Source organism: Dipodomys spectabilis, unplaced genomic scaffold, assembly GCF_019054845.1.
Source record: "Dipodomys spectabilis isolate Male_0828 unplaced genomic scaffold, ASM1905484v1 ptg000053l, whole genome shotgun sequence".
Taxonomy (NCBI): domain Eukaryota; kingdom Metazoa; phylum Chordata; class Mammalia; order Rodentia; family Heteromyidae; genus Dipodomys; species Dipodomys spectabilis.
The window spans coordinates 14,711,649-14,731,458 of NW_024870730.1; the positions used below are offsets into that span (position 1 = coordinate 14,711,649).

A 19,810-nucleotide genomic window follows, 5' to 3' on the forward strand; every position below is an offset into this window, starting at 1 on the left:
CTGCCTGGGCTGGCTCTGAACTGCAATCCTCAGATCTCAGCCTCCTGAGTAGCTAGGATTACAGGTGTGAGCCACCAGTACCAGCTAGTGCTCTACCACTTTGAGCCACAGCTCTACTTCCAATTTTCTGGTGGCTATCTGGAGATAAGATTCTAAGAACTTTCCTGCCTGCAGTCCTCAGATCTCTGCTACTTTCCTGAGTTGCTAGGATAATAGGCGTGTGCCACTAGTACCCATATTCTATGTTTCTTTAAGTGCTGGCAGTGGGGCTACATGCACTCAGTGGGCTTTTTCAATCACGGCTGATTCTCTACTACTCAGTTCCAGCTGATACTTGTCTGTCAGTAGAAGCTTCAAAACTTTTTAGATCTCAGCCTCCTGAAAGGCAAGGATTATAGGTATGAGCCACCAGCACCAGACCCCTCATCTCCCCCCAAAAGACTTTTAAGTTACTAAGTTTTGTAGTCAAGCAAAGCTTGGTGAAATTTAGCCTTTGTTAAAACTGGCATAAGCATACGCTGGAAAGTGGAATTTAATATTTCTAGTATGCAATCATACTAATTATCAACATTTTAGAAAATATTTCCCATGAGCATTATCTAAACTTTTAAAGTTTAAATGACTTATTATTCCCTCAATACCTAAAGTAATTATCACTAATTAACAAGCAAGTCATCTTTTCTTCTGATTTAATGTGTCCTACAAATTAAGATAGACTCTAATATTAAAAAAAGAAAAAAGTCTAGCTTCAAACATTTCCCCCCATTACTAAATCTAAACAAAATATGGATACAAAAAAAATCAACTTGAATCAAACTAATGAAACAAATATGAACAAGATGTTGGAATAAAAACCAGTAACAAATTCTACAATACAAACCAACAGATTTATATTACTAAAATATATTTGAAGCCAAGATCCACTTGTAATTACAGGCTCACATGTGTAATCCTAGCTACTCACCAAGCTTAGATCTGAAGATCATGGTTTGAAGCCAGTATGGACAAGAAAGACTGTGAGACTCCTGTCTCTAACCACCAAAAAGCAGAATGTGGAGCTAAAGCTCAAGTAGCAGAGTGCTAGTTTTGAGCATAAGAGCTCAAGGACAACACTCAGGCTCCAAGTTCAAGACCCAGGACAGAAACACAAAATCAAACAAACATAACCTGAAAACTGCGTAGCACTCAACAGTTTTAGAAGGCACTATCAATGTTTAATAAGGTAATGAAATCTAGTTCAAATCTTAACTCCTCAATAAAGCCTTCTCTGCTATCCCAGTATAACTATTTTGAATTCTAGAAATTAAAATTCTTTTTTTTTTTTTTTTTTTGGGGGTCCAGTCGTGGGGCCTGAACTCTGGGCCTGGGCGCTGTCCCTCAGCTCTTCAGCTCAAGGCTAGCGCTCTACCACTTGAGCCACAGCACCACTTCTGGCTTTTTTCTTTTTGCTTATGTGGTGCTGAGGAATCGAACCCAGGGCCTCAGGCATGCAAGGCAAGCGCTCTACCACTGAGCCACCTTCCCAGCCTTGAAATTAAAATTCTTAAAAATTAGCTCATTCTCCTAAATATCCAACAGTAATTAACTTACTAGACATAGCTACAGACTACAATTATCATGTAGTTACCTAAGCAGCTATGAAATGATCTTAGAAGTACATTTTTAGGTTAAAAAAGTAAACAAGATGGAGGTAGGGATATAGCTCAGAGTAAAATGCTTACCCTGGATTTGACTTCTCCAATACCCCAAGACAGCAAAGCAAAATGCAGTGTAGAGTATCTTGCCATCAATCATTTTTTTTTAAAGGAGGAACAAGTTATTTTTCAAGATGCAGAAAAACCTACTCATGAATTGCCTTACAGAAGACTTGAGGTCTAAGATGTGGAGATAAGTAAGTTTTCATTGTATGCCCTTTCTTTGAGTATATTTTAATTTTATTGTCAAGGTGATGTATAGAAGGGTTACAATTACATAAGTAAGGTAGTGAGTGTATTTTTTTTTTGTCGGTCATGGGGCTTGAACTCTGGGCTTGGGCGCTATCTCTCAGCTCTTCAGCTTTGAGACCCAGCACCACTTCTCATTTACTAGTGGTTTATTGGAGTTAAGAGTCTCACGGACTTTCCTCCCCCGGCTGACTTTGAACCCCAATTCTCAGATCTCAGCCTCCTGAGTAGCTATTACAGGTGTGAGCCACCAGCACCTGGCTGTGAGTACATTTCTTGTTGAACTTGTTACCCACCTTCCCTCATTTTTCTCCCATTTTCCTCCCCCATCCCCCTTTTTTTTTTTTTTAACTATGTATAGTTATCCTTTGGCTTAACATCAGAAATACATCACTAGGTAATTTTGGTATTATTATTTTGTAACTACTTGAGTGTAGTTAAGTATTATAGCTCACTCTCCTCCCTTGACCCCAGGTGCTATAATTGTATATATACCATTGGCATATAACTACATTTTCAATGAAAAGCTTAAAAATAAAGCATAACTAACTCATAAGTTAATGATATACTACTACCTTTGTCATCTCTTCAATTGTCTTCATGAAGTGCTATTTAAATCTTACCTTATTAATTTATATCCCACTGGAGACTCCTTTATCTTACATCTCCTGTAATATCTAAAAGACAGGCTGTCAATTATATCAAAAGGCAAAATCCTTGCCTTTTGGTTTTATTCAGCTGATTTTTCTTGGGGGGGGAGAGCAAAAGGGGAGAAAGACTGCTTATTTTTGTGGAGACAGAATCTCACCATATAGTCCACGACGTCTTGGGATTCGCTAACTGCCTGAAGTCTCCCTAGTGCTGGTACCATCTGGCTTATATCCTTGGGTTAGTCAACACAATTAAATATGCTGAATTTTTTAGTAAAGGTAACAAATGTCAGTTCAAATTCAATCTTTTCAGGTATATTAGTCTGAAGAGCTTATTACCTATTTTGAAGCGTGTGTGTATGGTAATAGGGTCTGACCTCAGGACCTTGCACTAGCTAGGCACATGCTCTTGCACTGTGACCATACCCCCAAGGCTTATTTTGAACTCTTTATTGAAATTATACTATTCACAAAATTGGCTTTTTCTCCCTAAATACCTACCTTGATTAAACCTAGTAAAATAATTTTTGTTGTTGTTGTTGACTGGTTCATTGTTTTTGTTTTTGTGTTGTTGAGGCTGAATCCAGAACTAGTGCATGCTAAGCTGACCTACACTCCTGGCCTGCAAGTTGTTTTAAACAGCAGTTAACATAATTGGTTGTTGGGTGCTGATGGCTGATGCTTGTTGATATCTGGAGATTGCGGTTCAGAGCCAGGCCAGGCAAGAAAGTTGGTGAGACTCTCATCTCCAAGTTACCAGCAAAAAGGTATGGAGCTGTGGTTCAAGTGGTAGGGCACTACCCTTGGGCAAAAAAGCTCAAGGACAATGTCCAGGCCCTGAGTTCAAGCCTCAGAAGCAGTAGCAGCATAATAATAACTGGCTATAGCCAGTATTGCTGGCTTACACCCGTAAAACCTAGCTACTCCGGAAGCTGAGATCTGAGGATCGCAGTTCAAAGCCAGTGAATTAATCACAGAAAAAGTCAGAAGTGGTGCCGTGGCTCAAGTAGTAGTAGAGTTCAGGGAGAACACCCTCAGGCCCCTTTGGGGGGAAAAGGGAGGTAGAAATAGAGTTTTGGCTCAGTGGTAAAATGCTAGCCTTGAGTGACAAAGCTAAGGGATAGTACACACACACACACACACAGAGAGAGAGAGAGAGAGAGAGAGAGAGAGAGGGGCTGGAATTCTGCTAAGAAAGCAGAAAGTTTCTTCTCATGTTCAGTATATTTAGGTTTTAAGAGCTTTTACTTGGACCTGTTCCAAACTATTTCTGGAGCTTAGTTACCCTAATATAAGAATGCAACAACTAGAAAATAATTTCTGAATATACTACTTTCTTTTTGGTTTATAGTGTTTTTCAAAGGGGTATTGTATTTAGGCAGGAAGATAAATTTCCATGGGCAGGACTGTCCATGGGTGCTAAGAGCCACTATCCATAGCTATAGCATAATGTAAATTTCTCTATAAAAGAGAATTACATGCCAATTGAGAAGCACTGGTTATATGAACTGAGAAATTATAAGCCATGTGCATACACACACACACATATATATACACATACTTATATATTTATATTTATATATAACATACATATTTCTACAACATATTTCCATAAATGCAATTCAACTAATTAAAACATAAGCTGTACTTTAGGTGTAGTTCAGTGGTAGAACACTTGCTTAGCATGCAGAAGATCCTAGGGTTCATTTTAAGCATCAACAGAGCCTGTACTCCTAGCTACTCAAGAGGCTGGGATCTCAGCATCACAGTTCAAAGCCAGCCTGGGCAGGAAAGTCTGTGATTCTTATCTCCAATAAACCACTCAGAAAATCAGAAGTGGTGCTGTGGCTCAAGTGGTAGAGCGCTAGCCTTGAACTGACCAAAAAAACAAAACATTTACAGTCACTCTACCTAGTATTATAGATGTCATAAACATGACATCCTAACAAATCACTGTTTAATTCTTTTCAATGAATGATTATTATCTAAAATCCTGCAGGAACAATTCTGCTGTTGGAATATTTCTGTTTAAATTTCCAAATAAATAACTTTTCTTTGCCATATTCATCCCTGATATAAACAATCTAATTCATATTTTTCCTAAAATTATTTATCCACGTTCTTCTAGACATGGCAAGTTACTTGAAGCCAGAAATTGTGGTTCAACTGCTTGCTCAAAAATAGTAGGTAGTTGAGCTGGGAATGTGGCTCAGTGGTAGAGTACTTGCCTAGCATGCATGAAGCTCTGGGTTCGATTCCTCAGTACCACATAAACAGAAAAGGCTAGAAGTGACACTGTGGCTCAAGTGGTGGAGTGCTAGCCTTGAGTAAAAAAGAAGCTCAGGAACAGTGCCTAGGGTCTGAGTTTAAGCCCCAGGATTGGCAAAGAAAAAAAAGAAAAAGAAAAAAAAATAGGTACTAAACCGAAGTACTGTGTCAATAATTACTGGCCCCACATAATAGTCCAAGAGGCTCCAACTATAACCACTTTTTACATATAATAAATATAGTAATGACTCTAAAGCAAATAAGTGCAAGAAGTGATTTCTGGGTATCCTATAATCAAATTAGAAGTAAATTTTAAGAAAGTGTAAATGTATATTATCCTTATAAATGCTAACTTTCAAAAGACAGGATATTTAAGATTTATTACTCTTATAGACATGTTTTATCTATCCTTCACACTTAAGTTTTAATTTTGTATGTGCGCGCCCATGCATGTGCACTAAGGATGCATGGTAGGGCTAGTACATGCTAGGCCAGAACTCTTTCACTAAGCAGTTTCTACAGCCTTACTACAAATGCTCATTTAAATAACGAACAGTGGAACTTGTTTCCAGGAAGGAACACAAAATGAGGAGCAAAACAAGTTGTTAACAATAAGAAAAACATTTGCCTTTCTATTCTATTTCTCTGAACTCAAGAAATGTTATTTTTCATCCTACATAATTAAAGAAAATCTATAAATTAAGGCTCATAAATAATTTCTGTATTTGTGGATTTCACTATGTCCTCCAACACACCTTTTATTAAGGTAAAAATTCAAAATACAAACAAACTAATTTTTAATTCATAAAATGATATTCAACTGATACCTAGGTAGGAAGAATATACACTGTGGAAGGAAAAATCTCTAAAAAAAATGGAAAAAATAGATAACCACATGTAGAGAAATGAAACTGGACTTCTCTCATCATCTTATATATATTATATTATATAAAAGGTATTGAAGACTTAAATATAAAACCTAACTCTACAAGCCTACAAGAAAACAGGGAAAACAGCATAAAACATTGAACTGGACAAGGACTTTTTGGATAGAAAATGGGATTGATTAATTACAGCAAACTAAAAAAGGTTCTTTATAGAGTTCTGCATAACATAGGAAAAGGAAGGCAAACAGACAATATACTGACCAGAAGAAAATGTTTACAATCTACATATCTAACAAAGAGTTAATACCCAGACTATCTAAGAAACACAACTTAAAGTTTTAAAAAAATGGGCAAAGCCGGGCAGCTGGTGGCTTAGGCCTGTAATCCTAGCTACTCAGGAGGCTGAGATCTGAGGATTGCAGTTCAAAGCCAGCCTGGGCAGGAATGTCTGTGAGACTCTTATCTCCAATTAACTACCAGAAAATCAGATTGGCACTGTGGCTCAAGTGGTAGGGTGCTAGCCTTGAGCTGAAGGGCTCAGGGACAGCACCTAGGCCCAGAGTTCAAGGCCCATGACCACTGACAAAAAAAAAAAAAAGACAAAAAGACTTCAATAGAATTTTCTCAGAAGCTCTATAAATGGCCAAAATGTATATGAAATACTTTTGTATCTCAAAAGTTTCTCAACTGCACTAACACATCAGGAAAATTCAAATCAATGCTGGAGCTGTCATCTTAGTGGTAGAGTAGTGCTTAAGAGTATACAATCTCCCTATCAGAAAAAAGTGGGGGAGAACCCCACAAAGAAGAGTGTCCCTTCCCTTCAGTTAGTAATATTATCAAAAAGACAAAACAACTACCATATGATCCAACAATCCTACCACTCAATATATAGCCAAAAGAACTGCAGTTTTATATATTTCATGTGGCACTATTCATAATAACCAAGATATACAATTAAATTATGTTATCTGTATCTATCAACTGACAAAAAAAATAATACTTCACCCAGGCACAGTTGGCTCATGGCCTGTAATCCTAGCTACTCAGGAAGCTGAGATCTGAGGATCATGGTTCAAAGCCAGCCCAGGCAGGAAAGCCCATGAGACTCTTATTTCAAATTAACCACCAAAAAACCAGAGGTGGCACTGTGGCTCAAGTGGTAGAGCCCTGGCCTTGAGCTGAGGAACAGTGCCCAGGCCCAGAGTTCAAACCCCACGACTGACAAAATAATAATAATAATACTTCACACACACAATGGAATATCATTTAGTCATTAAACAGGATGCATTCTTTTATTTATGCCAATACGGACAGAACTGGAGGACATATTCAGTGAAATCAGCTAGGCACAGGAAAACAAATGCCTTCATTCATGGAAGTAATAAGAAAGGTTATTACAAGTGACTTGGAAAGGGAAGAAAAATCAAAGGAGACTTGTCAATAATATAGTTACAATCAAATGAAAGGAATAAGATGTCCTATTACAAAGAAGGGTAACACAGTTAGCAATAATGTTACATATATTTCAAAATAGCTAAACAAGGAATGGTCTCACCACAAAGATAATCAATGTTTTAAGGTGCCAATTACCATGACTCAATCATTGCATAATATACACAGGTACTAAATAACATACTGTGCCCATAACTATGTATTTTCTAGCAATAAAAAATAAAAAATTAAATTCACTAAATGCAAGTTAGGACTACAAAAGCACTGAGTATCTTCCTTGAGAGAATATTAACCATGGGGCCTATTAACTCTTAACAAAAGGTTGTGCATCTTGACATTCTTGAAGTATGTCAATATCCCAATAGGAAAAACTTAGAAAAAATTAAATGATAATCTCAAGGTTGAAAAAGAAATAATTTCTTTTTCTTTTTTTGTCAGTTGTGGGGCTTGAACTCTGGGCCAGGGTCTGGGCCCTGTCCCTGAGCTCTTCAGCTCAAGGCTAGCACTCTACTGCTCTGAGCCACAGTGCCACTTCCAGTTTTCTGGTGGTTAATTGAAGATAAGAGTCTCACGGAGCCAGGTGCCGGCAGCTCACAGCTGTAATCCTAGCTACTCAGGAGGCTGAGATCTTAGGATCGAGGTTCAAAGCCAGCCCGGGCAGGAAAGTCCGTGAGACTCTGATCTCCAATAAACCAAAACCGGAACTGGCACTGTGGCTCAAGCGGTAGAGTGCTCGCTTTGAGCTGAAGAGTGCGGGACAGCGCCCAAGCCCAGAGTTCAAGCCCCACGACCAACCAAAAACAACAACAAAAAAGAGTCTCACAGTCTCATGGACTTTTGGGCTGGCTTTGAACCATGATCCTCAGATCTCAGTCTCCTGAGTAGCTACAGTTATAACCATGAGCCACCAGTACCCAATAATTTCTGACTCTCAGTATTCTTAACACTATATTTACATCGCTCTTAATAAACCATATATATATAACCATATATATATATATATATATATATATAGCTTATATATACATAACCTAACCACTGCTTTGCTCCACTTCCTATCAAAATTCTACATAATGGTCTAGAGGCATGGCTCAAATGGTAGAGTGCCTGCTTAGCAAATTAAGGCACTGAGTTCAAACATCAATATAAAAGAAAAATCCAGCTGGGTGCCAGTGGCTCACGCTTGTAATCCTAGCTACTCAGGAGGCTGAGATCTGAGAATCACAGTTCAAAGCCAGCCCAGGCAAGAAACTCCGCGAGACTCTTATTTCCAATAAACCACTAGAAAACCAGAAGTGGTGCTGTGGTTCAAGTGGTAGATCGCTTGCCTTGAGCTGAAGAGTGCATGGAAAGAGACCAGGCCCAGAGATCAAGTCCCATGACCCATGAAAAAAAAAAGAAAGAAAGAAAGAAAAGAAAAATCCCTCCACCCAGAAAAACAAACCCAGTTAAGATACAATTGTACAATAATGTTCCATTATCTCCCATTGGATAGGATCACTAAATATGCTATTAAAAAAATATATTCTCGTGAGAATCAAACACCTAATACACCCTCTTCAAATAATAGAGATCACATCTAAGTGCATGTCTATTGTGGAATTGAAGTGCAAGAAATAATTTGTAGGGCTGGGAAGGTGGCTCAGTGGTAGAGTGCTTGCCTTGCATGCATGAGGCCCTGGGTTTGATTCCTCAGCACCACATAAGAAGAAAAAGCTGGAAATGTTGCTGTGGCTCAAGTGGTAGAGAACTAGCCTTGAGCTGAAGAGCTGAGGGACACTGCCCAGGCCCAGAGTTCAAGCCCCACAACTGACAAAAAAAAAAAAAGAAAAGAAAGAATTTGTAATTCTTGAAATCCATTTCATTTGTTTGATGTTTTCTGTCAGCACTAGTCAATAAAAGCAATTCATGTGTGGTACAATCAATCACTTTCTGATTTTTATAATACCATTTTATTCATTAAAAATAACTTTAAAGTGATAAATTCACATACATGTAATGGAACCAGTACTGGGGTTTGAACTCAGGACCTAATGCTGGCTCTACCATATGAGCTATATCCCCAACTCTTTTTGCTTTCCTTAATTTTCAAATAGGCTCTCAGATTTATGTGGGGGACCATGAATCTATCTACATTTCCTACACAGCTGGGATGATAGATCACATACCAGACCCAGCTTTTTTACTGGTTGAGAAAGGGTCTTGTAAACTTTTTGCTTGGGCTGACCTCCAACAATGATCCTTCCAATCTCAACCTTAGGAGTAAGTAGGGTTCAGGAGAGATGGTTCAAGCCTATAATCTTGGCTACTTAGGAGGTAGAGATTAGGAGACTCAGGCTCTTGAGAAGAGGCCAGCCTGCACAAGGAGTTCAAAAGGCACAGTGGTATCATAGGAGCATCATAGCTCAAGTAGGCCAGGGCATAAAGAGAGACCCTGCCCAGATAACCAACATTAAAAAGGGCTGAAGGCATAGTTCAAGTGGTAGAGTGCCTCTAAATGTGAGGGCCTGAGTTCAACCCCCAGTACTACCAAAGGGGTGGGGGGTGGGGGTAGGGGGGTGGTGCTAAGATTACACATATGAGCAACTAGGCCCAGCTGAAAGTAATAATTTAGTATCACATACTTCAAAGATTCCATATTCCAAGAATTATTAACCTCACGTATAAATGCTACTGGTTAAGAATATAATAATTGTAATAATTAGCCTTGAAGCCATTAGTAGACACTACCAAGGGAATAAACAGCAAAGCTACACTTTTTATACTTTTCACTGGTTAAAAAGGCGAGTCTGTGGGACTGGAGGTGTGGCTCAGGTGGTAGAGGAAGAGCAGCTGCCTATGAGCAAAAGCATCAGACATGGAGTTCGAGTTCTAGTCGCACAACAACAACAAAAAAATGCTGAATCTATTTGTAAATAAAAGACTTCCTAACTCTTTACATCTAAAAACCAAGTAAGTGTAAGCAGAGAAATCTGCAAATTTCAACAATTCTTTCATGCTTAGAGATTCAAAGAAATGACAGATCGTTTAGTTTTGCCTCCAGACTTACATTACCTTAAAGTGGGGGAACCTAGACAGTCCCTGCTTGATCTCATTAAGTTCTCCTTAAAATAATGAATCGATTCCTGACAATAATGCATACACAGCAATGGAGATTCTTTTGTATGTGATCAAGTATTCCTGTTTTTATGAAGAGATTGCAGAATCTGGAGGCTAAAACCTAAGTGAAATCATAACCTACTACAACATGCTAAATTGGTCCACCCATTGTCCAACCTTAAGTTCGGCATGTCCAAAGTAAATTATTACTGGGTACGTTCACAAGTTAACTCTTAATGTTAACTCTGCGAAAATTGTTTGGTTTTATTCCCCCTTCCCCACCTCAATTAGAGAATTTATGATCTTCATTAAAGCCAGAAGCAATCTTGATGGAATATCAAACGTACTGGAGGGCCTAAATTCCGGGTTCTCTCTAGAGCAAAGACTGTTTAAAAAATAACAAAAAAAACACTCTAAACCTGCTTAGAACGCAGTTACTGGTAAGCAATGTCCTTGGTCAAGCAAAGGATGGAAAGACCCTCTCACAATTCGCCAAGAGACCAACCAGGGATGACTCCGAGAAACGTGGGGTGGGGACAGGGTGCAAAGAAGGGTAGAAATCGTTACTCCTCGAAGGAGGAAGGCAAAGGAAGAAACGACTCTGGACAAGCCGCCCCCCCCCCCCAGAAGACAAGCGATCCTCTTAGAATGGATGGAGAGACAGCTCCTCTCCATGGAGGAAGGCTACCTCTCCCGTGGAGGCGCGTCTAGCTAGCCAAGGCAGCAGTGGACAACCTCCGCCCCCCTCTGCACATCGCCTGGTCCAGCTTGGAGGGGTCGGCAGGGACTGCCCCCACGGAACATCAACAAAGACCCCTTCAGTGGCAGGGCGAGAAACTCCAACAACAAAGGCCCGGGAGGGACACAGGGAGGACCGCGCCGGGGGCGGGACGGCTGGAAGCAGGCAAAGGAGTCCCCAGCCGTGGAGGCGGAGGCCCGCTGGAGTGGGAAGCCGAGGCTCAGGGGCAGGGTAATCCCCCGCGCACAATGAGGAGGAGAAGAAGAGGAAGAGGCCCCGGCCTCCGGCCTCCCCTCGTCCGCTCCCCAGGCTCGCCATCTCCACTGTGGCCCCCGGGACCGCGCAGCCCCGACTTCTGGGAGGGGGAAAGGGAGGGAGAATTTTCCGCCCTGACCACAACTCCCTTCCCCCCTTGAAGCCCAGCGCTGCGGACGACAACAACCGCCACCGCGGCGGCCACACAAAGGCGCCATCCTCGTCCTCCCCGCTCCCGCGCCCGGGCGGCGGCGCCGACGAGGCCGAAGGCGGCGGCGGCGACCCCCGCGCGGCCGCCGGGCGCCCGCGCGCCCCGGTTCCCCCGCCAAGCTGGGGAAAGGGGGAGGGGACCCCGGCGCCCTCACCTGGCAGAGCTGCTGACAGTACTCGGTGGCCGCTTCCACGGCCGGCACCCGGCTCTCCCGCAGCTGTCGTTCCAGCTCCTGGAGCCGCTCGCCCAGGCGCTGCAGCTCGACGACGCAGCCGCCACGGCCGCCACTCAACCTCTCCTGCTCGGCCTCGTCGTCCGCCATCTTCACACCCCGCTCCGTCGCGTACGCACCTGGGTCACGTGATAACACAATGCCACGTTCGGCGGGGTCACGTGCCGGGCGCGCTCGCTCGCCGCCGAGCACGTACAAAGGGCCGCGGGAGGGGGGCGGGCGCGGGGTGCGGGGAGGGTGGGGGGGTGGGAGCGGGAGGGGAGGGCGGGGACAGTGGCGCGCCGAGCGCGCTGGAGGTGCTGGCCTGGGGGAGGCCGCAGGGATGGGGGGGGGGGGGGGGACGGAGAAGGGCGGGGTGGAGGCGGGGCGGGAAGCCGCGGGTTACTTACCCCAGCGGGAAGTGGGCAGCCGCGGCCGAGCGGGGCGGGCCCGTGGAGGCCTGCTCTCGGTCACGTGGGGGCCGAGACTGGAAAAAGCCTGGGGAGGGGCTGCCCTCGGCGGCGCCCGGCGCCCCGGCGCGGCCGCCCCGAGCCCTCCGGCGGCAGTGCCCTGGCAAGTCTCGGTGGCCTGGGGCCACGGCCGCATTTGCCACGGGCCTGTAAGCAGGCCCGAGAGGAGGGCTGAGGGGAGCCGGTGAACTCCATCCGCGGACCGCGAACGTGAGTCGGAGCTAGAGGACGAGCTGTCAGAACTGACGGGAGGAGGGACCCAGCGCCGAGGCCCCCCGGCCTCGTCCCACTGGACTCTGCTCTCCGGCCCAAGACAGCCTCTCCCCTGGAAACTCCTTCCCTAGAGGGGCAGGAGGCAACAAAGGAAAGTCACTGAACGAGGTTTACTCCTTGGTGTGCAGAATGGAGCAAACGCGTGGAAAGTCGTTTTAAAAGAATTCAGACTACGGAATTAGGAACGCTGTAACCAGATCCTTTTAAAATCACACTTTTTTTTTTTTCTACAGTAAATGATAACCAGCTAATCTGCTTCACCACAGACATCACCCACATTGAAAGCCTGTATGAAAGCTCTTGAAAGTAGGTCGAGAAAGAAAGAAAAAGAAAAACGGCAATAAACATTCTACTTAAATCATAATGGAAGAGTAAATTGAGGCCAAAAAAACCAAAAACACCCAAGGTTGTCAAAAATGATCAAAAATAGCATTCTTTTCCCTGGTGCTACACGTAGAGATGGCATTCTGAACCATATTTTATTTAAACAGAAAGGAATGAAGACCTGGTATTAAAAGAAGAGTTAGTACATAAAAATTAAAGTCCTAAAGCCCATAACGAAACATCTTTGTTAATATTAGCACCAAGGGGCCTATTTTTCTTTTGATGCAAAGGAATTAAACAATGATGTAGGTGCACCTAGGCTTTCCACTATTGTATTTGGACTGAAGTATATCTTCTAACACAAACATCTTAAAAAAAAAATTCTGTCTGGAGAGATGGTGCACACCTGAAATCACAGCCCTAGAGAGACTGAGACAGAAGGATTCAGGATTGGAAGCCACATACAAATACTGTGTCAAAAGAAAAAAGAAGTCTATTGTGCAGGATTCTGTTCCAAAATTTTCTAGTGGAAAATGTCCCACATAATATGCTATTCTGAAGGAATGTTTTGTACAATTAGTGGGTTGTCTGTTTTAAAAGCAATGTGGTATATGGTGAACAGACACAAAGCCCTTGGACAAACAGTATCAGTTACTACATTACAAATTAACAAGTTAGAATCTTCAAATGCTTATTTGTACAAGAGGCTAGAGAACATTTGAAAAGCTGAGAAAAGGGATACAACAGTATCATTGAGAGTTGAAATGCAACAATTAAGGTTTTTTGTTTTTATTTTTGTTTTTAATTTTTAACCTGGTGAGAAACCCTAAGCTTGAACTGCTAGTGATTTTGTTTTTGTTTTTGTTTTGGGGCTTAAAGTCAGGACCTGAGTGCTGTTCTTGAGCTTTTTTGCTCAAGGCTAATGCTCTACCAAGAGAACCACAGCTCTACTTCCAGCTTTTTGATGGTTAGTTGGAGATAAATCTCATAGACTCTCCTGCCCAGGCTGGCTTTGAAGCATGTAAGCGAACAGTGCCCAATTGATTTTTAGTATTTACAACTTCCCTTATATTCCCTTCTTAGGTAATTTAAATATAAAATGAAGTTTGAAATGAAACATGTTCAGTGTTATCTTAATTGCAGTGAAAAATCCAAAATGAAAAAGGAGTTTAACCAAACGCACCAGGAAAACTAAGGACATTTAAGTAATCAAAGGTTACCTCATTTTCAGTTTCCTAGCAATGACGTATACTACACATAATCTACAGTAAGGAAGAAAATGGGGAGGAGATAAATATCCACAGAGAAATATACCAAAAAAGACTAATTTTGTTTTAAAGGATTGCCTACGATTGTAGCTCTGTGATAAAGCAAGGTGCTAAACCCTGGCTTGGATAGGCAGGATGCTAAGGAAATGGGGGAGGGACAGGGAATTGCCTGAAAATGTAAATGTGTAGGTCATTCCACATCATGCCCATGATAATTGTATAGCTAAGGAGTCTTGGTTATCAAATTGATTCTTATCACTGCTACAGCCATATCCTTCACTTTCAGTTAGTGTCTGTTGACCCTACTTTCTTTTCCTATACTATTTCTTCTTTGCATTTATGTAGAAATATGTAAAGCTCCCTGGAAATGTAAGGACTGAGGATGAGAGCCGTCAATACTTAGGAGGTACTTAATATTCATAAGTACTATTTGGTTTTGGAAAATTAGAAGTGAATAAAAACTACTCCTTCTTACAATGTTGGGAGAAAGGTGACCTGCAATCCCAATATAAGCTTGTGACAAGCGTTTTTATGAAAATGTAGTCTCTGAACATTAAAATAGCCTAAGGGGCTATTTAGTGAGACTAGATGGCCTAGGAATCTCTACAGAAGTGTGAGCTTTTGTTTTTAATGAAAAGAATTGGAAATCGTATCCCTTCACAAGTCGATCTTGGAGACTTCAGAAATCTCATTATCTAAAGAAACGATGCAACAGCAAGTACACAGGACTGTGTGCCTGAGTGCACTTGTTCTTTTAAGTATTAAACTGTGTCTGTGTCTGTCTGTCTCTCTCTCTGTGTCTGTGTCTGTCTGTCTGTCTGTCTGTCTCTCTCTCTCTCTCTCTCTCTCTCTGTCTCTCTCTCTCACACACACACACACACACACACACACACGCACAGAGTTCCTAGAGGAAATCCTAGACCCGTTCCATAAAGCAAAAATAGGCCCTAGGACCAAGAGCTCCGAGTCTCTAAGGAAGTACACATTCACACAGAGCAACCACCCATTTTGAACACTGAGCGACTGTTATGGGCGTGGTATAAACATACAGGCCTTCTTACTCGGTTTCAGTGTAAATCTGGGAGGCAGATGGAGAAGGCTCCCCCACCTCTGCGATCAGTACTGCTGGGGGCCCTGGGGGTGGACGTCGCTTCCGGGGCCGCGCGTGCTTGTTCGGTGCGTTCGCCTAGCCGCACTCCGGGGCTGCACAGGGCCGCCGCCGCCGAATGCCTTCTCTTTCTGGGATTCTTGAAATAAGGGCAGGGAAGGAGCTGGGTTGTGCGGGTTACATGCAGGCAATGCAGAGCCAGAGGGGCGCCCCAGGAACGCAGCGATCCTGGCAAGAAGCCCCCATTAGCTCTTGCTGTCTCCAGACCCGAGGCGCCCGGCCGCCGGGCCGGGGAAAGCGAGACCCTCCCTGCAGAGAGAGGAGAGCGCGCGTCACCCTGGGCCCCGGGGAGCCGAAGCCGGAACGGGCACCGGCTCTCGCTCCAGTCCGCTGCAGTACCCCTGTCTGCACCTCCCCAGCCGGCCGGAGCCTAGCTCTGCTCCCCCGGCCGCAGCCGCGCCCAAGAAGATCTCGCCCTGCTCCCGCTCGGGGTCCGCCCGGCGCCGGCGCCCAGCGTTCGGTCGGAGCTTCGACTTTTGCAGCTGCGGATCAAACCCGCAGCTGGACGGCGGCTCCGGGCTTGGATACAGAGAGGCCTCCGGGGGCCCTCCAGCTCGACCGACTGAGGCGCCTCTCCAGGGCGTTAGCTGGGTGCTGGAGGGGCTGCGCCAGAATGCTGCGGAGGCCGCGCAGCGGACACTGCTGCTCCGTCTCCAGCGCGCTCCGTCTGCCTCCTTCCAAAGGGCCGGGCCGCCAGGCCCACGCCGCACCGTAGGGCTGGAGTCTGGAATTGGGTCCAATAGAAAGTCCCTGAGAGAGTCTGGGAATCGGCCGTGCCCACGGACTCTGAGCGAGCAGGAGCTTCACGAAGCGCTATTTGCATCTGTTAGAAACACACAACACGTTTCCAGGGAAGACATTTTCCCTGAGAGGAAGAGCAGAGGAGTCACAGTGTTGAAAACATAAAGCAGGTGCTGTGCTGCATGTGGAAATGATCCCCAAACTACAAACGTTAAGCTCACATTTGAGAGGATGATTTTCAGTCCTTGGATTTCTCCCTCTCCCTGCCAGAAGTCTGGCATATAAACTTACATGAACAGATCATGAGGGAGACATTTCTTTCTCTTTTTCCTTTTTCCTTTCTTTCTTTCTTTTTGCCTGTCCTGGGGCTTGAACTCAAGACTAAAGGCCTGGGCACTGTCTTTGAGCTGCTTTTGCTCAAGGCCATCGCTCTACCACTTGAGCCACAGGGCCACTTCCAGCCTTTTCTGTTTATGTGTTACTGAGGAATTGAACCCAGGGCATCATGAATGCTAGGCAAGCACTCTGCCACTAAGCCACATACCCAGCCAAGGAGATAATTCTTTAAAATTTATTTGAATGTTTTTTGCTTTCTATATGAGGAAAAGCAAAATGCAAAATGAGGCCAGGCACCTATGGTGCATGTCTATAATCTTAGCTATTGCAGAAACTGAGATCTGAAAATCATTGTTCAAAGCCAACACCGTCAGGAAAGTCTGTGAGATTCCTAACTCCAATTAACCACTGCAAAGCCTGAGGTGGAGCTGTGGTACCTCAAGAGAGAGAGGGACAGCCTTGAGCACAAAAGCTAAAGGACAGTCCCAGTAGAACCAGACTCACAGACAGACAGACAGACAGACAGACAGACACACACACACACACACACACACACACACACAGAGGATCAAAAGAAAATGTTTTAATGAGAACCTCAATTATTCAAACTTCTGTCCCTGAGCTCATCTGCCAAAGCCAGTGTTCTACCACTTTGAGCCATACCTCCACTTCCAGTTTTCTGGTGCTTAATTGGAGATAAGAGTCTTTTGGGGATTTTTCTGCCAGTCCTGGTGCTTGAACTCAGGGCCTGGGCACTGTCCCTGTGCTGCTTTTGCTGCTTTGCTCTTTATGTGGTACTGAGGAATGGAATCCAGGGCTTCATGGGCAATGCTAGGCAAGCACTCTACCAGTAAACTCCAATCCCAGCCCCCAAACTTCTAATATACCAAGATGAAAATAATCCTGTGGGCTGTTTGGGAATGTGGCTTAGTGGTAGAGTGCTTGCCTAGCATGCAAGAAGCCCTGGGTCTCAGTACCACATATACAGAAAAAGCCGGAAGTGGAGCTGTGGCTCAAGTGGTAGAGTGCTATCCTTGAGCAAAAGAAGCTCAGGGACAGTGCCCAGGCCCTGAGTTCAAGCCCCAGGACTGGCAAAAAAAGAAAGAAAGAAAGAAAGAAAGGAGAAAGGAAGGAAGCAAGGAAGGAAGAAAGAAAGAAAGAAAGAAAGTGGCTGGGAAGGTGGCTCAGTGGTAGAGCACTTGCTTTGCATGCATGAGGCCCTGGGTTCGATTCCTCAGCACCACATAAACAAAAAGAAAAAAGCTGGAAGTGGCGCTGTGGCTCAAGTGGTAGAGCGCTAGCCTTGAGCTGAAGAGGTGAGGGACAGCACCCAGGCCCAGAGTTCAGGCCCCATGACCGGACCAAAAAAAAAAAAAAAAAGAAAAAGAAAAGAAAAAGAAAGAAAGACAGACAAAGGATAATGTGGTACACAATCTCTATGGAAAATCTGACAATTTGTTCCTAGCCCTTCTCCAATAAGTGAAGAGAAAAACATAGACCTTTCACTTATTAATTCTTCTGATTTATTTTATTTGTTGTGGTGGTGGGGAATGAAACTAGGGCCTTGAACTGGAGCATGCATTACACAACTGAGTTGCCTTATATTTCTAAATTTTAATCATTGTATATCATTTACTTCATCAGAAATCTAATGTTAGTTAAAAATCTGAATATCACTATTCACATGGCATTTTAGTTTTAAAATACAAGGCTGTTGTAATAAACTTGGATATATATAGGACTCTCATCCCCTTTTAGATAGCAACTTTACAACTTTTTAGGATTCATGATTTCCATGAATCTTTTGTTGCTGTTAGTGGTGGTGGTGGTTGTGGAACTTGAAATTAGGGTCCTTGTGCTATCAGCTCTTTTTCCAAGGCTAGTGTTCTACCACTTTGAGCCATAGCTCCACTTCCAGTTTTCTGGTGGTTAATTGGAGATAAGAGTCTATCTGGGATTTTTCTAACAGGGCTGGCTTTGAACTGTGATCCTCAGATTTCAGCCTCCTGAGTAGTAGGTTACAGATGTGAGACACCAGTGCCTTGCTCCATGAATCTTATACACATACTTTTCAATGTAATAACAATAGTAATTTAATCACTGAGTATTTAGTGTCTGTTCATTTATTGAACAAGGATTATTCCCAACAAATACTCTCTATCACATTTTTACAGAAATATTCTCTTACTGTTCCTCTGCTTAAATCCTCAACCTTTTTTGTTCCTTTGTAACCAAGGTTGCTCTATGGCACTTTCCTTGATCTGCCCTGGTAAAATAAAATCTAGATTCAATATCTGTAACCAATGTAGATATGACTTATTTGTTCTGTTTCCTTATAGATTCCTCCTTCATACAATCATTCTCCAAAGAGGCTATAATTTTATTAGTAATTGTGTGTATGTGTGTGTATGAGAGAGAGAAAGAGAGAGAGAGTGGTCCTGGGGCTTGAACTTAAGGCCTAGGCATTGTCCCTGAGCTTTTTGGCTCAAGACTAGTGTCCTACCACTTGAGCCTTAGCTTCACTTCTGGATTTTTGGTGATTAATCAGAGGTAAGAGGTCTGCCAAGGAAAGTCATCATCCTGTTCTCAGATCTCAGCTTCTTGAGTAGCTAAGATTACATGCATGAGCCACTGGCACCCAGCTCTGACTGTAATTTTATCTGGAAATTGTCTTTTACTTTTTATTATTCTTTCTATAGATATGCCTTACTCAGAGACTAATCTCTTTGAGGGTAGAGATAGTCATATTTTGTTTTTTATCCTGCAATACCCTTTGGCAAGTAGCAAAGCAATAAGTATCAGTATGTGTCCTCTGAAGTAAGTTCAATTGTTTATAGTTGATAGTTGTATGTAGCAATTTATACTGAACATTATTTAAAATATCCTAGAGTCTATAGGGAGAATTTATGCCCTTTAAACTTTGAAGACTTTACTGCTGCCTTCAAAATATTTCAAGAGCTCCTGTTTTATCAGCAAAATTATCTATTAAAAAATAAGAGAGATAGGAGTTGGTGGCTCACATCTGTATTCTTAGCTACTCAGGGGGTTGAAGTCCCAGGATCATGGTTTGAAGCCAGCTAAGGCAGGAAAGTCCCTGAGACTCTAATCTCTAGTTAATCAGCAGAGCAGAAGTGAAGATGTGAAGTAGTACAGAAGTAGTAGAGTACCAGTCTTGAGCAACAGAGCTAAAGGACTGTGCCCAGGCTCTGAGTTCAAACACCAGTACTAACCAAAAAAAAATTCTAAAACTAGGGATATTTCTCATGAGCAGGTTCATTAACATGTACAGACTCTGTACTCACATGTACAGACTGTATTTTCAATCCTGTGCAAAAAAACAAAAATTGAGCTCAACAACTAAAATGAAAAGAAAACAAGAGCTGGGTGCTGGTAGCTCATGCTTGTAATCCTAGCTACTCATGATGTTGGGATCTGATGATTATGATTCAAAGCCAACCAGGCAAGAAAGTCTGTGAAACTCTTATTTCCAATTAACACCCTCCCCCCAAAAA

The 19,810-nt window shown here is 43.1% G+C and overlaps 1 protein-coding gene across 1 annotated transcript in view; it reads right to left on the bottom strand.

Annotated features, from left to right (window-relative positions):
• The window catches only part of Znf292 (zinc finger protein 292), a 71,968-nt gene extending 60,112 nt beyond the window's left edge, over window positions 1-11,856 (bottom strand). The window contains exon 1 of the mRNA XM_042679509.1: window positions 11,662-11,856. Within this exon, the coding sequence (XP_042535443.1) occupies window positions 11,662-11,829 (168 nt within the window). The 5' untranslated portion in view covers window positions 11,830-11,856. The remainder of the gene's footprint in view (window positions 1-11,661) is intronic.
• Between the last annotated feature and the right edge of the window lie 7,954 nt (window positions 11,857-19,810).